Genomic DNA, 16,425 nt, shown 5'->3' with positions numbered 1-16,425 from the left:
GCCGTAACCACTGCGCCACTCCGGCGGGGTTTTGACAGCGCATTAAGATCAAGGGCACACCGCTGTGAAAGTTCTCAGAGAACGCTTTCCACAGTCATTCTACAGGCAATGCGAACGTTTTGCTGTTTATGGAGCGACACGGCTCTGGCCTTGCACTTGTGAGACAAATTACTGCGTCTGTGTAGTTGTAATACTGGCCCTTATCACCTAGTCACCCTCCACGACCCTATTTCTTCTGCCTTCTCATGGTGGTGTAGTGGTTAGCGCGCTCGACTACTGTGCCCAAGGATAAGGGATTGGATAGTGGCCGCGGCGGCAGCTTTTCGATGGAGACGAAAAGCAAGGCGCCCGAGTTCTGTGCGATGTCAGTGCACGTTAAAGAACACCAAGGGGTCAAAATTTCCACAATCCTCCACTACGGAGTCTCTCATAGTCTGGATTGCTTTGGAACCTTAAGCCCCACAAACCACACCAAACAAATTTACCCTCTTTCTCCTCCTTCTCCCCTTACCTAGTGCAGAGTAGCAGGCCAGATGGTCAACTTTCCGGCCGAGCTCTCTGCCTTTCCATTTCATAAAAATATCTATCTCTGTCCTATATGTCTCACATGCAGTAATTATTAAAAAAAAAAGGGGGATCTGAGCGGTTGGGGGCACGTTGTGGAGCCAGCCTGATTGGCCAGAAAAAAGATGGGAGAAATCTCGCTAGCGATATTTAGACGCCTTGGGACAATGCTTCGATTGCATAAAGGTCTTTTATTTCCACCTTAAATTCAACATTTTCAAGTTTAATTTTTAAATTTGACTTCCACGCCGCTTTTTCGTTTCGCTACAGCATTAGCTTTTGCAGGTCCACAGCAGTGGCGCATTCGTATGAAAATCCGACTGACATGCGGAATGGCCGGGATCGATTGCCAGTGCCGATACGTTATGCAATGGGTACAGGCTTTTCCCCAGGTCTAAATGCCTGGGACGGTGATGATGATGATGATGATGATGATGATTGGTTCACAGGAAGGGAAAGGCGCAGTATTTGTCACACTTGTAGCTGTGGACACCTTAACCGCGCTGTCAGGGAAGGGAGGAAAGTGGTACTGAAAGTGGATGGAGTGAAAGAGGAGCCATAGTGGAGGGCTACGGAGTAATTTGGACCACCTGGGGATCTTTAACATGCGCTGACATCACACAGCACACGGACGCCACTCCGTTTCGCCTCCATCGAAACGCAGCAGCCGAGGTCGGGATCGAACCTAAATTCCTGAAAATGGGAATGCTCATGTAAATTAAAAAAAAAAGAAAAAAAACCGTCAGGGAAATAGCGAGGCTGCCCGGACCAGAAAAGCTTTGCCGGGCTTAAACCAATGTAAGATAAATGAACAGGAGCTAAATGCCCAAAATAAAAGATGTAATGTGCAAACAGAATAAATGAACAGGAGCTAAATGCCCAAAATAAAAGGTAATGTGCATCGGAATTTTCTGTTTGCACATTACATCTTTCATTTTGGGCATTTAGCTCCTGTTCATTTATCTTATACTGGTTTAAGCCCGGCAAAGCTTTTCTGGTCCGGGCACCCTCGCTATTCCCTAACGTTTCTTTTTTTTTTTAATTTACATGAGAAGAAAAAAGGGTAAAAGTGCTTTCTCCTCAACTTGATTATAAAAAACAACATCTTATGTCATGGTACTCTTTGGTCAAGGCTGCCCTTGCGCCAATAAAAAATAATTATATTCATCATCGTGACTTTGGCGCATGCCTTCTCGAGAGTAAAAGTGAGTGGGTGTGAAGATAAATGGCACTTTTCTAGGTTGGCAGCTTGTAACGTAGCCGTTTTGAGAGAGTGACAATAAGACGGCTCATGCAATAAAATGAGAAGCGTTAACACAGCAGCCAAATGGTAGAGAGCTTCTGTTTTTCATCGCTACATGTCCTTTCGTCTGCTTTCATCCCTCATGCTTATAAATGACCTTGAAAATGCTTGACCATAAGTGCCTCTTTTACAATCACCGCTAACTGCGCAGCACTGAATTATGCATAAATGCTTGCCGTCTACCTCCAACAGTGTTTGTATTGCGCCAACCTGGAGTTTAGTAAATCTGACAGTATGCATGTTTGTAAATCAGTCCGAATAATTCTGCAAATCCCTCGATATATACCTTTACAAATCCGCTTAAATTAACCTTCACTAATCCGCCCACATTGATGTTCATAGTTTCATCTACCTGAGTCCGTGCAAATTTTCAGACAGTAACGTTTGCATTCCTTCCGACAGGTGTCTTTGCAAATCGACATACACTATTCTTTGGAAATCTGACAACAGGAATATTTGCGAATCTGTCAACGTGATGATTTGCAAATCTGTCAAAATGAAACTTTGCAAGTCAGCCTACATGAACGTTTGCAAATCCTGCCAATATGAATGTTCGGAAATCTGCCAACATGAGTCTCCAAATTTGCCAACATAAATATTTGCAAGTCTGCTAACGGTGAATCTAAGCAAATATGCTATGAATGTTCACAAATCTGTCTGCTAGCATAAATCGTCCACAATGAATCACTGCAAATCTGTTACCATGGAGATTTACAAATGTGCCACAACGAGCATTTACGAATCTGCCACCACGAAACATTGCAAATATATAACCACGAAAGTTGGCATATCTCCAGCCACGAACCTTCGTAAATATATCACTATTAAACTTTGCAGAAATGCCACTACGTACCGTTGAAAATCTGCCACTACGAATACTTTGCAACCTGCGAAATGTTGTCTCTTCACGTCTTTACGCAGGTATAGCTTCGGCGATGGCCCAGATCATTACCGTGACCATTGGCTTGCAGCCAAGGACAAGTTGGATCTGGACTTCCCCAATTTGCCGTATCTGATCGACGGTGATGTGCGAATGACCCAGAGCCAAGCCATCATGCGTCACCTAGGCCGCAAGCATGGACTGGTGCCCAAGGACGAGGAGACCCAGCGACGGGTGGATCAATTGGAGAATCATGTAAAGATACCATACGATCGAGAAGGCCATGAAACAAATGGATCTTAGTGCTTCGAATGACTCGGAAAGCATCGATATGTGACAGGATTTCATGATCTGTTGACGTTCTATATTTCTTTTAATTCATGGCAATATCAGCTTTGTTACACGTCCTCCCCCTTTCCCCATTCTATAAAGGACGTCTTTTCGACTGCTTAGCGCCAATAGCTATCTAATTCCTCGAGAAGAGATAGTTAGGTATTTCACGTCCAGATTTTGAGAGTGCTTAGGAGAAGCGATGTTTTTCTTATAGTAGAAACGACAAGACTAACACTCATGACAAGCTAGCCACAGAATGCTTGAATGATGCTGGATTGTCACCAAAGTCATGTTGCTGCGGTGCAACATGTTTTGGAGTCATTTTGCGCTATCATTACATCTCCGTTGTGTTGAAAAGCCGATGCTTCATGCACCTTGCCACCCGTACCTGCCAAGAGAATTTTATCTCCTCTTATAGTGGAAAGAAGTGACAGAGCTGAAGTTAGCTGCCATGGTGTGGAACACGTTCTCAGAAGCACAGCGTACTAGGGGAAGCGCACTTCTCGTCATTGTAGAAAAGGAGAGGGCTGACATCTGTGTAAACAAAGAGTAAATACTACTTTATGCATGAAGACCGGACGCTATATTCTCAACATAGCCGTTTTAATCACCCTTGAGATTTTCGAGTTCTTTCAGAGGGTCGCTTGCATAGGCGATTTTGACCGTTCCTGGGAAAGTTCGTGACAGCTTTGAAATCAATGTGCTGTAATATGGTCACGTGGTGGTGACAAGGCCGATAAAAACAGATGAAGAGCTTGGGAGTTCACTGAAGAAATTCTTTATCGGGCTGACTTGCGCCCGCAAAAAAACTAAGTGAATCAGCGGTGGTGATAACAACAAACGTGCTTGTCTGTCGTCGAACTAAGAAGGCTCGTTGCACGCAGCAATTCTCAATTTAATGGTGGCAAGGAAATATTGAGATAAAGATGCAGACCATGACTAGAGTAATCTGGAACATCGAAGAAACACACGCGAATGGCAGAAATCTTCCAGATTCCTTTCGACGCATCTTGCGCAGCAAAGAAAATGATAAAGCAGCATCTCGCGACAGCGAAGATAAACAAAAACAAAGGACAAAATTGATCCTCGAGTTAGAATTACAGTGATAAGCCGCATTCCGGCGGCTGTTAAAAAAGAACAAATAAAGACATAAATCATTCGCGGCAATATCATGCTGTATTTGCGCTTCGTGATCTCTACTGCAGCCATACATATTGATACGTGGCAAGAAAGTTATAAAAATTGATACATATCGATACAGACACAGCAGCCGATGTCTTGTGAAATATGTTCCGGCAAGCGCCAACATTCTTCTTAGCACCAACCACCATTGCCACAGCTTCGTCGTCTGGCTTCCTGTTATTGAATGTCGTCTTTTTCAATGGATCTTAAGATACGCAGGGCATATATCTGACAGTACTATGAAAGAAAAGAAAGAAATACGGTGTTGCAGTGACAGAAACAGCATATAAGGAGAACGGGCAGTAGAAACAAAGATAAAAAAATATAGATTGCGAGTTATGCGACAAATCCTTTTCAGAGTTTCAGTATGCTTCCTGAAGTGCTGCCTCGTCGGCTTTACAGGCTTCGGATATCTTCTGGGCGGCCGTGGACGTGTGCTATGACCCAGCCTACACGGAGGAGAAGCGGTGCCAGTTCCTGGTCGATATCGCAGAGAAGCTTCGTCAGGTCGAGGCATACCTGGAGAAGTACGGGCCCTTCGGAGCTGGAAAGAACGTTACTTACGTAGACTTCTCTCTGTACGAGGTCCTGCAGGTACTTACATGATCCCAACTCCTTCGTGGCGACGAGCTATGAGCGCAACTTTCTCAGGATACCTGCCAAACCAAAAATGTAGAAATGAGGGCCTTCTTGGTATCTAGCTGAATTTAGGGGGATCCAAGCTAGTCAGTTTATAAGCACTCTCAGAGAAGGAAAATCAATCTAATCTGAGACCAGTACAAATGCTGCATCAGATGCGAAAAATTCTGCATCTGTAAGGTAGTGCAAGCGCAGCATCGGTTCTCCTGTCCCTTTTGTAAGCATGGGTGTTCCGAATCGCGAAGAGCGGCGAAATAGCGTTCCTGCCACACTTGAGTCTCTTTATTAGCTATTCTTGTGGTTTTCCAGTGGGACGGGGAGATTGAAAATACAGTTGATTGCATCTAAACATCTATTGGTCCTTGTCCTTAATAGGCTGTTGCTAAGCTCAAACCCAGCTGTTACGATTGATTCAATTCACATGAGGTAGTCCCTTTGTTCGAGTGAACGATGAGAAAAACGCTATTCTTGATCATAAAGGAGTGGAGCTAGTATGGCGCGATCCACTTTTACATATGGACCCATTGGGAAAAGAATGCAGCCAGCAGAGTTTAAAAAGGTATCAGTTTTGTGGCTCGGGCCCGTGTGTATACTTCGTAAGGCGAAAGGAGGAGAGAAAGCTGTCGTGTCCGCAGAATGTGTTGCCGGAAGGCGCCACCCAAAAAGATCACATCACATCGCTCGAAGGTGTACATCGTCTCATCAGTCATATTTTTTTTTGTCATTATTGTAATTGTAAGTCACGTAGCACAATAATGATATAAAGTTATAATAAGTAGTTTAATCATAACTAATCATGGGATGTCTTATGCCATGAGGTATAAAAATAAAAGCGCGAAATGGTTTCATCACCATCACCAGTCTCAGTATACCCAGTGCGGGCAAATGCCTCTGACATATTCTTCTATTCCCCTAATCAGCCCAATCCTGTACCAGCTGCATCCAACTGATCCCTGCAAACTTGCTAGCCTAATCCGCCCACGTAGTTGTGTGGCCCCCTCCCCCTCATGTTAAGCTTGCCTTCTATTGGAATTCAACCTGTCACCCTGAAAAACCATCCACTATGTTGCCATCGCATTGTATGAGCTACACAGGTACATTTCTTCTTCTTGATTTCCGTTAGAATGTCACTAACCTGCGTCGGTTCTCTTAACCATTTGACACACTTCTTGTTTGTTAACGTTATACCTAACAAATTTCCTTCCGTACTTTTCTGAGAGCTCCTCAATTGAAGCTGAATTTTTTCGTTAGCCTCCACGTTTATGCACCATAGGCAAGCAGCGGTATATAAAGCACAGTGGTTACGTACTTCCCTCTTAAGGGATTTTGCTGACTTGTCATTCATGATCTGATGCTGTTTGCTCAAGGCGCTCCAACCCAATCTGATTCGTTAGTTATTTCGTGATCCGGATTTGCGGCTATTATCTGTCCTAAGCAGGTGTATTCCCTTAAAACTTCTAGCGCCTCGCTGTCGATTACAGACTGCTGTTTCTTTTCAATGGCGTTGAACATTGCTTTAGCCTTCTGCATAAAAACATTTAAACCTATCGTTCTGCTTTCCTTTGCAGCTCACTAATTATGCAGCACAGTTGGTAACCTGAGCTATACGCAAATCAATATTGTCAGTGAATGTCAAATTACTGTAGTATTATTATTAACCTTTATCCGTTACTGTTCCCAATTCAGCGCTTTGAATACTTCTAACCAAGCGCCTAATAGTATGGAGAGATCGCATCGCCTTGCCTAACGCTCTTCCTTCCTGCAACTTTGTGATCTTCTATGAATTGGCTTATGTAACAATTTGCGAGTTATACAGAGCTTTCTACTAATACTGTGACGTCGTAATGGGCGTGATAAATACTCCCAGACATTCATGCTATGATGAAAATCAAAAAAGCAAATGATGGCATCACATCAGAGTCCCTTGATTAAGTGTAACACTTTTCAGCAGCATCAATAAACATTAGTGTTTTCACATTTCTCGACTAAAGCAGACTTCATGGCTTCAAAATATTTGTGGATGCGGCCATCCGGTCGGAGTTTCTTGTTTGTTTTTTTTCGCTACTTCATCTCATTGGCTCAATGAGTGCTACTTGCGTCTCCATCTCACTGGTTCAGTAGCGAGCAGCAAAAGCTATAAATACGCAGAGCTATGTTTGGTTTGGTTTGGTTTATTGGGTTTAACGTCCGCAGGCTACTCAGACCATGAGAGACGCCGTAGGGGAGGACTCCGAAAGTTTCGACCACCTGGGGTTCTTTAACAGGCACTGACATCGCACAGCAGACGAGCAGCGCTAGGCACGAGATGGCCTTTGGAGGGGGGGGGGGGGGGTAGACTAACGGAACTTGGTACTAATTTTGCCGCACTAACTGATGCTTTTACAGCACTAGTACTCTTTCGCCAGTAGAGGCTGGTGCAGCAATGAGAGAGTTATCTTATTCCTGTTCCATGCTAGAGATAGGACAGTGATGATAAGAATGAAGCGCTGTGTGTGAATGCAGCTTACTGCGGCCGGGAGTCTTGCAAGATGCTTATTGGATCTTGTTTGCTCGGCTCTACTACGTGAATGTGTGTAATCTCTTGCACGAATAGCGCCAAGTGAACGCGAACGCTGAGGAAGTAAAACCTGGTTAAACCAGATATCATAAAAAAAGGAGCAAACTTCCATACTGCACAGAGGTTCAGAACAGGCAAAGCGACAAACTTGCGTAGAATCTAAAATAGCGGAAGTTGTAAAGAGGTCATATTTTAGTAACATAACAGGGCGAGGACAATGAAGGCAGTACTGTCATTTTTCTGCTCATTTCTCTTGTGTTCAGTTTGCTCTTAAGTTCTATTTCCCTCGCCACATTAGTGGCGCAATTGAGACTCCTGTCGGCCTTAGCCTTCACCCTCTTCTTTTCAAGAAACCTGTCTTGCGTAAGCAGTGCAGTGATTTTTTAAACTTCTCGTTCGGCGCTAATCTAAAAACTTTTTTTCAGAGTTAGAACTCTTTTCTCTTCTTTTATCTCTATGTTGCGCAGTTATTAGGATCAATTTTCAGTGTCCTCCGTGCATGTCCTTTAAAAGCAATTTTTCAACCTACTTTTATTTTCTGGTGGTAGACCGCGCTAGATTCAATCGCTTTATTAAAACGAAATGAGGATGATGCCGATTCATTCCCGCTTTCCAAAAACGTCTCCTCTCTCAGTGAAATTTGGTGTACCTCAAGGCTCCGTCTCAGGACGGATTCTTTTCCTGATGTACATAAATGACTTGCAGTGTAATATTGCCTCTATTATATTCGTTTGTTTGCAGACGATGTTGTCATTTGCCGTCCCAATAAAAGCCCCCGTGACCACATTATCCTACAGGGTGACTTAAACGTGTTTTTGTCTGGTGTAAAACGCGGCAAATGCAAATAAATACTGACAAAACTAAAGCTCTAACGTTTACTAAAAGACGACACGTTGTACTTCATACCTATTTCAAGAGGCGATGCCATTTAACATGTGCCATCCATTAAATATCTAGGAGAACATTTATCTTCTGACTTTGCTTCGAATACTCACATTGAGCATAATATTAACAAGGCGGCTAAAACATTTGGTCTGCTGAAGCCCACCCTGTATCAAGCTAATAACAAGCGAAACTCCTTCCCTATAAAACGCATGTCATGTATTATGCATCTATCGTTTGGCATCCTCATCAAGCTTAGTTAGCAAACTCTATTGAATCACTACAGAGTAAAGTAGCCAGGTTTATTGCCCACGATTATTCCTATCTAACTAGAGTAACCTGCCTTAAATAACGATATAACTCATTGCCCCTAGAAACTAGGCGACAAAATGCTTACGCAAATTTCATGCACAAACTATATCATGGTTCGTCAGAATTTAGAGAAACATTTTTTTGCTCTGCCCCTCTCCACATTTACCCCCCCCCCCCCATACACACACACACATATCGTCTCGAGTAGACCATTCATTTAAAATCAAGCCCATATATGCGCCCACAAATCTGTTCAAATATTCACCACTTTTACTTGCCATTTAACAATAGAACAGCTCGCCAGCAGATTTCGCTATCATACCTGACCACGCTTCATTCCTCAAGGCTTTGAAGGGAATTGAATCTTAATCTGACTTTGTAGGTTTCCTAATAGAACGATACTTTGCGATGCCCGTAACTCTTTTATCTTTTCTTTTTCTCCTTGACGTGTAGTGCTGTGTTTTTCGCTGTTCATTTCCATCCACTGCTCGGTATTATGCGTGCACATACCTCGTTTCTTAAGAGTGCATAACATTTTTTTTAAGGTAACAAACTACTGTATAAAAATATAGTAACCTTAAAGTTCTTTTTTTCATTTGATTCTGAAGTGCGATTTTTAATATTGTGCTTGTCACAACAAATTTTGTTCACGTGACTCCCCCCATATGTAATGCCTGAAAGGGCCTTCAGGGTAAATAAATAATCAATTAAAATTCAGTGTTCAGTATGCTGAAATTAAGACACTGAGCTTCCTGGAAGATGGCAGAAACGTGAGACAACCGCGGGTGATACATTTCCAGACCTCTATCTGTATGGACACGGGTGTCGCATGATGGCTGCGGGAGCCAACATTCGGCATCCAATACGCGGTGTAAAATTCAACTGTTGATGACATCCCTACTCTTACTAACGTGTATGCCAGCAGCCAAACGTTGACAGAAATTTCTAAACTGGCAGACGAACAGCTTGCAATACTGAGCAAGATGTGTTTCTCCGTGGAAGCCTGTCACTCCTAGACCCAGTTAGTAGCACTGGCGCACCTCCAATATGGCTCACTTACTAAATTTTTAGACTTTGCACAGAGGTTCCGTGTCTAATTTTGACGTCCCTCGCTTTCACTACAAATTTTACCGACAACTTCAAATGAACTAGAGAAGGAGAAAGTAACTTGAGGAATCGTGGATTCTGAAAATGTCATCCTCTTGAAGCGCAGAATGACAAAGTGACGAAGCAAGTTCAACTGTTAGGTTTCTTTGATTGAAAGAAATTTATTTTGAAACGAAGAGGTCTTTTGTTGTTCCGATTATGAATAAATGCTCCATCAGCGGACAGGCGCCCACTGAATGCTGAACGCGAGCATTTTAGAGGCCGTTGAGAGGTCATGTGGAGCGAACGCTCCAGCCGTTTCATTTACGCAGCTGATGGCACTTTTTAGCCTGGTTGCTTGAATTGGAGGGTAGATGGCTTTATTTTTGTCCTGCATGCGTCAGCACGCCGTTCATTATTTTGTCGCAAAGGGAACTTTACGTTTGGGGCGCACTGGTGCCTGCATGAGTTGAGTGTTTCTGGTGACGTTGTCGTGTGAGTCTGCTTGGTCATGCTGTCTTCATTTATGCACTATTAAAACCTTTTCAAGTTATTTTCAAATGATTTGACGTTGGAAATTATCATTTGCGCTAACTAAAGGCTAATCAAATAGGACAAGCGCACTTTTGTCGCCCATTTCAAATAAATGACATTGTCTGACAAACAGAGGTGGCCAAAATGTGTACGGCACATAGTAATAATAATATTAATAATTATAATTGGTTCACAGGAAGGGAAACCCTTACAAAAATGCATGTAGGGTTTCTATAGAAATTCGAAAGCGTTGTGTCAATACACGCTGTTGAAAGTCTGTCGATAATCAACAACATTTTGGATGATGCAGTGTTGACCTCTTGTTGAGCGCTTATGAAATAGTGGCCCATGTGTTTCTTAAGAGCGCTTTTGGAATTCGCGCAACTGAAATTCTGTTGATTTCAGGCTCAAATGCTTCAGAAACTCTGCAAGTGACGCTTTTTGATTTTCTGCTACCTTTCCACTCCTGAACAACAGAAAATAGTACACGACCATCGGTTTGCCAGGAGCAGACACGGGGTGATTTTCATTAATGCAAAAGTAGTACAGTACATCTCCTAGCTGCGATAAGTCACCACATTCTATGTTCTGCCCGACCAATCAACAATCCTGTCTGATCAGTGCTGGTTAATGATAAGCATAGTGAGGCATAAAAGAACAAAACAGATCTTGATCTTTTAAGCCCCATTATACTTACTCACTCATTAACCTACACTAAACTGACTAAATTGTTGATTGGTCGAGCAGAACATAGAATGTGTTGACTGACCGCAGCAAGGATATGTGCTGTGCTACTTTTGCATTAATGTAAACCACCTCGTGCCTGCTCCTGGCTAACCGTTGATCACGCAGCATTTTCTGTTAATCCGCAGCGGAAAGGGAACACAGAATAAAAAATGCGCGTTAATGAGAAAGAAAAAATATGCATCTTTGGTGAACCCATAACATGAGCTGGGTTGTTTATTTGCTTTATTTCAATTCATGTGCAAGGTATGACGCCAGGCTGTTCTTTGCGTAAAACGCTGATACGTCCGGGAACTCCTCGCATGTGATGCTGAAATAAACAATATAAATCATAATTAAGTTGCGGTATATACTAACCTAAAAATAGAGCAAAGGCATTTGTGCGCTGCTCTACGTCATAGCTCAAGAAATTTCTTGTCTAAAATGAGTTGTCACTGTCTTTCACTGCTTAGAAGGCATCGACCGCCGCCTCCACAGCTCGGCAGCACTACCACATCGTTCATTTCTCCCTGATAAACAATATATGCTGCCGTCAAAAATCCTATTGTGAATATAAATAGCAAAGTGCAAGTCACAAGCATTACTACCCAGAAAACTTGAAGCAAAATTACCAACTATAGGCACTAAAATGAGTGGAAACAAAAACAAACACTGCAAAAATGGCGGAGCTGCACAGATTCAATAATCCACAATGTGTGACAGAGGCATATTATGATCTCGATAATGTGTCCGTCTCAGCGCGAGTAGCGTATCGAAAGAGTACAGCACTGTGCCGAACAATCCGTCAAAAACGGTCACCGGTTAAAAAAAAGAAAGATCGAAAATGTCGCCATTCCAGCTGGCGTTCAATCGGCCCCAGCGTCCGCGTAGAGACAAGCCTCGTTCTCTCTCTCTCTCCCCCTCCTTTTTTTTTCCGACGAGGCTGGTTTGTCTGCTAGAAATATTTACATGCGGGCTTCACCTTGTAGCACACACAGTACAAGACTGGCACAAACACGAATAGGAAAAAGTAAAACACTCACCAAAGTGCAGACGCTCCCTCCGCCCGCGCCGGCTTTTCGCCTAGAATCCAAAACGCCTGCGACTGTTGAACTTCTTAAACACGTCCTCCTTGCGCAGAAGCTGCCGCCCAAGAGCGGAGTCCTCCGAAGACTTAAATTCGTACGTTCGCGCTCCAATTTGAACAAAACGATCTTCGTGATAATCACCAGCGAAAAACCTACATACGGTGCTTCGTTCACAGTGCAAGATGCGACCACGGTGGCGGGAAAACGCCAACTGAACTGGCACATCGCCGCACTCAGCGTACCCGCGTCTGCGTGCAAAGAAAACGGGGCGCAGAAGAACAGCTTCGGTGAAAAGCCGCCACCCCCGCTGCGCGACTGCTGAAGCCAAGGTCATCTCCGTGAAAACAAACCGCGGTGAAGGCAGAGAGCGGAGACCAAGCGGGAGCAACCCCTCCTCCCTCCCCCTTTTTTCCCCCCAGCCGACAGGAAGCGACCCTCGACCTCTCCGGACATGCTGGCGCCGTTCACGGGGCACGGGGGAAGTGGGATGCGGACAGGGGCAAGGCGGCGGCCGAATGCTTCTTTGAAAAGAAGAGTCGCCGTTAGAAGACGCATGCAATCTTGTTTTTTTTTCTTCTTTTTTTTTTCATACGCGAATGTTTTTGCTATGCGTGTTAACTCTATAGTATGCGTGGGATCAATCCGTGATTATTAGAACCCCTCAATGTTTAAAGTGACTTCATTTTAGCATGGTGTCCACTAAGAAAGGAAGGAAAAGAAAAAAATAACAGTAAAATTCTCCAAAGACATACAGCGGTGGAGGAATCCAATACAGACTGCACCTCATTTTGCGGCAAAAAGCTACGGGCAAAAATACCTATGCTTGGGCAGAATGTCAGACCCTGAAGCATATATATAGTGAACTTTGGAACTGGTTTAAAAAAGCTCTGTCCTGCCCTACATGGTAGGTTCAATCTAGGATCCTGTTTGTTAGTATGATGACTCACTGAACTTGTTTTATGATAAATATAAAATATGTCCTACCACTAAAGTTACCTTCTGCGACATACAGAAGCTGATCCATTACGGATTCTGATTGACATTCAACGATGTATTTGCATTATTAGTGGAGGCTTTGCCATCATGAAGTTTTTAGGGCATATTTTCACTGTGTTGCGAAGCTTGAGCTAAGTGTGCACCGTTAATATGTACTTTTATATAACATGAACGAGCACGCAACTGCATGCTGCTCTTATATTTCCCTTTGCAGAATGTGGCCAATAGTTGATTACAAGTGAGACCAAAAATTCATAACGAAATTGTTACATCATGCTCTTATCATTTGTGCCTAAAACTACTTAAAAACATGGGCCAGCATGAACAGTACACGCTAATTGTTCGTGAACGTTGAAAACTGACAACAAAAAGCACATAGAAAAAATTGCACAAAAAGTCTATTGGGTAGAACACAATGAAAATTCTGTTGGCCCTGTAAAGATTGCATTCAGCTGGGGTTGAATGTCTATCGAATTTCAATAAATTCAAAAGGCGGTCAATAGTCCAACAATAGAGTTTCAAAACTCATTTTTGTAAGGGAAGGCGCAGTACCTGTCACACATGATTTCTGGACACCTGAACCACGCCATAGGGGAAGGAGGGAGGTGGCAGTGAAGGTGGAAAGAGAGAAATGCGAACCGTAGTGGAGGGCTACGGAGTAATTTCGACCACCTGGAGATCCTTAGCGTGCGCTGACATCGCACAGCACACGAATGCTTTTACAGTTTTTAAATCTTCGTTTATTGATGCGCCTGACGTAATGCATGTGTTCATGTCAAGTCTTTTGTTTTCCAGATGATTAAGGCCCTTGGCCCTAGCACCTTCCGCAAGGGTTACCCTACTCTCGTCGAGTACTGTGAGCGTGTGGCTTCTCTTCAGGGACTGAAGGAATACCTGGCCTCTGACCGGTTCAAGCCATGGCCTTTCTGGAGGCCCTGGGCGAAGGCTCTGTCAGCCCAGAGCAAGCCACCTACCGATGACTGCTAACGGGCGTCGGTCGATGCTGCCAACAAGAGACTCCAATTTTTTTTACCATCCAGCTAAATATCATGTTTCTGTTTTCAATAAATATGTTTTCGTGGTTTTATACATAACATTCTGAATTTTTGGCGCTTGACATTTGTTTCGCAGCTGGGCATTGGGACATTGCTTTAAAGATACTAAATTATGGAATGATTGCTGCATAACGCATCCTTTGTCCTCAATACATTGATACCTAGAGTCTCATTAGTGCAATTCTTTAAGAAAGATTGGTTAGCTGCTGCGCCCTGTTTCTATTCCTAATATAGCTGTCAATGCTGCGCTCTAACTGAAACTATGCTAATATATACAGAGTGAGCCAATCTCGTCTAGCACTTAGCTACAAAACTAACTTCTTGCTTAGAGTCTTAGCCAATGAGCTCTTGGAGAAGCAAAGAAACTGCGTGAACAAACTTGCTCCTCTTGCTAAGAACATATTAGATATATGAAGGGGAAATGAAGGTGCTCGTTATAATACATGAAGGAAAGAAGCCAACTGTCGGCGAGGCCAAGGAAAGCATTCGGGATTGTACTTTGTCTTCTTTTTAATTTTTACTTCGATAATCACATAATTTAGTAATGCAGTCTGTTCAGGGGAAAGATGTTTAAACACAAAGTAGAAGAAAAAACAATGTGCCGATGGTGGGATCGAACCCACGACCTCCGAATATCGCGTCCGGTGCTCTTCCAACTGAGCTACATCGACCGCTGTCCCTCCCGGCTACTTTCTTGGGTATTAATGTCGTCTGTATACGAACCTTGAGAGTGTTCACCAGCGCCGCCCTTAACCTGGCGGAAGTATTGGGCTTGGCGATGGGCCTCGACATGCTTCCTAACTGGATCTGCCGTAGCAGCGGCTAAGAGACGAGCGTCTCTACTCTGACAAGGCTGCATACGGCACACTATGGGGCATCGAGGCGTGAGTTCCCCTCGTTTCTATAATAAAAGGTTGCAAAATTAGCAACTATAATAAAACGTTTAGTAGTAGCAGCAGTTATGAGAGAGCGCAGATAGCGGGAGACCACTATGCAGAACGGCACTGTGATTCAGTCGTGTGCTTTGAAACGATAGCTTCACCACGCGACGTAAAGCTAACATCATCGCGTTCTTCCGATTATCTTCGAAAAGCTTCCAAGTCAAGTTATAACTTAGGCCACAATCACTTTAGGTAGCTTTGTTCTGAGCTAATGTCAATGTCAAAGGCCAAGTGACGTGGCAAGAGATTAACGCGTGAGCAGCTGCGAGGCGAGGTACCTCATCACTAGCATAACGCGTGAGCAGCTGCGGGGCGATGTATGTACAGGGTGATCGCCTTCTAGGTATAACACGGTCACTGCTTTCAAAGCAGCATTGCGTCGGATGCAGGCGCTTATCGAAGCAAAGCGATATATGCATAGTCGGACGCGGAGCTGATGCTTCGCATGGCCTGCCACCTAGCTTTATGGAATGGCCGGGTGGGACGCATGATGCTTTGAAAGCAGTGGCCGTGTAATAGCTAGAAGTGGATCACCTTGTACATCATCGCTGACGCCAATCTCGAGTATATACACAGTATATATATCGCTTCACACTTTTTATGATCGAAGCTAAATCACAGACAATTTTTGGTCGCGTACAATGCTTCCTCGTCGGATCCCGTCCTCGCTGTACGGATTGCTATATAAGTCCCAGCCGCCGATACGCATCGATAAATCCATCCCAGCCATGGCGGCTGCGGTTTACTCAAGAGTATAAAACCTAGAATACGTTGCTTCATTCTGGGAACTATAGCGAGAGCGTTTACAGCTCGTTCCATGAAAAGCCGCCGTCACCGCAGATGCGGATTGGAAAAAAATGGGGTGGACACTGAAACAACGAGGGTGCTTAAGCTCCACCCCTAAATGTATGAGGGACATCTTGAATGGCTTCCGTTTGAAGACGCATTTATGGCTTCTCGTTCGCGCACATACACTTACATTTAAAATAGGGGGAACATATATTTGCCACGCTATCGTGTCTATTCTTAAGGCGAAACGATGCGTCCTCCTATAGTTTTGAAGCAAGCGAAGTTCAAAACGGCACTAATATAGGAGGCTGTCCCGCCTTTGTAGCGCAGTAGTTAAGCACTGACCGGTGGCGGTGGCGGCAAACATTTTTTAGTTGTTTTCTGCAAGGAAGTGAGCACAAATCTATGTAGAGCTCTTATTCCGGAGCCCCAATGGAGTATAATAAATAAGGCTTGACGTCCCAAAGCGACATGAAAAAATGCAGCGCGAATGAAGTTTGCCAAAGGCTAAAAAAGTGCTCTTTCCGGTCCTCTTTTTCGCCTTGGGGCTACTTTATTTGC

At 43.8% G+C, this 16,425-nt stretch overlaps 1 protein-coding gene across 1 annotated transcript in view; it reads left to right on the top strand.

Moving 5' to 3' along the window:
- Nucleotides 1–14,175, top strand: part of LOC146209273 (glutathione S-transferase B-like) — a 31,805-nt gene extending 17,630 nt beyond the window's left edge. The window contains exons 2-4 of the mRNA XM_084598754.1: nt 2,789–3,002; nt 4,665–4,856; nt 13,875–14,175. Coding sequence (XP_084454880.1) covers nt 2,789–3,002; nt 4,665–4,856; nt 13,875–14,066 — 598 coding nt within the window. The 3' untranslated portion in view covers nt 14,067–14,175. The remainder of the gene's footprint in view (nt 1–2,788; nt 3,003–4,664; nt 4,857–13,874) is intronic.
- The last annotated feature ends 2,250 nt before the right edge of the window (nt 14,176–16,425 follow it).

Source organism: Amblyomma maculatum, chromosome 1 (genome assembly GCF_055883805.1).
Source record: "Amblyomma maculatum isolate TAMU_Amacu chromosome 1, ASM5588380v1, whole genome shotgun sequence".
In the NCBI taxonomy this organism is placed as follows: domain Eukaryota; kingdom Metazoa; phylum Arthropoda; class Arachnida; order Ixodida; family Ixodidae; genus Amblyomma; species Amblyomma maculatum.
Note: the sequence above shows the minus strand (reverse complement) of the source record. Positions and strands in the feature narration are given on the sequence as shown.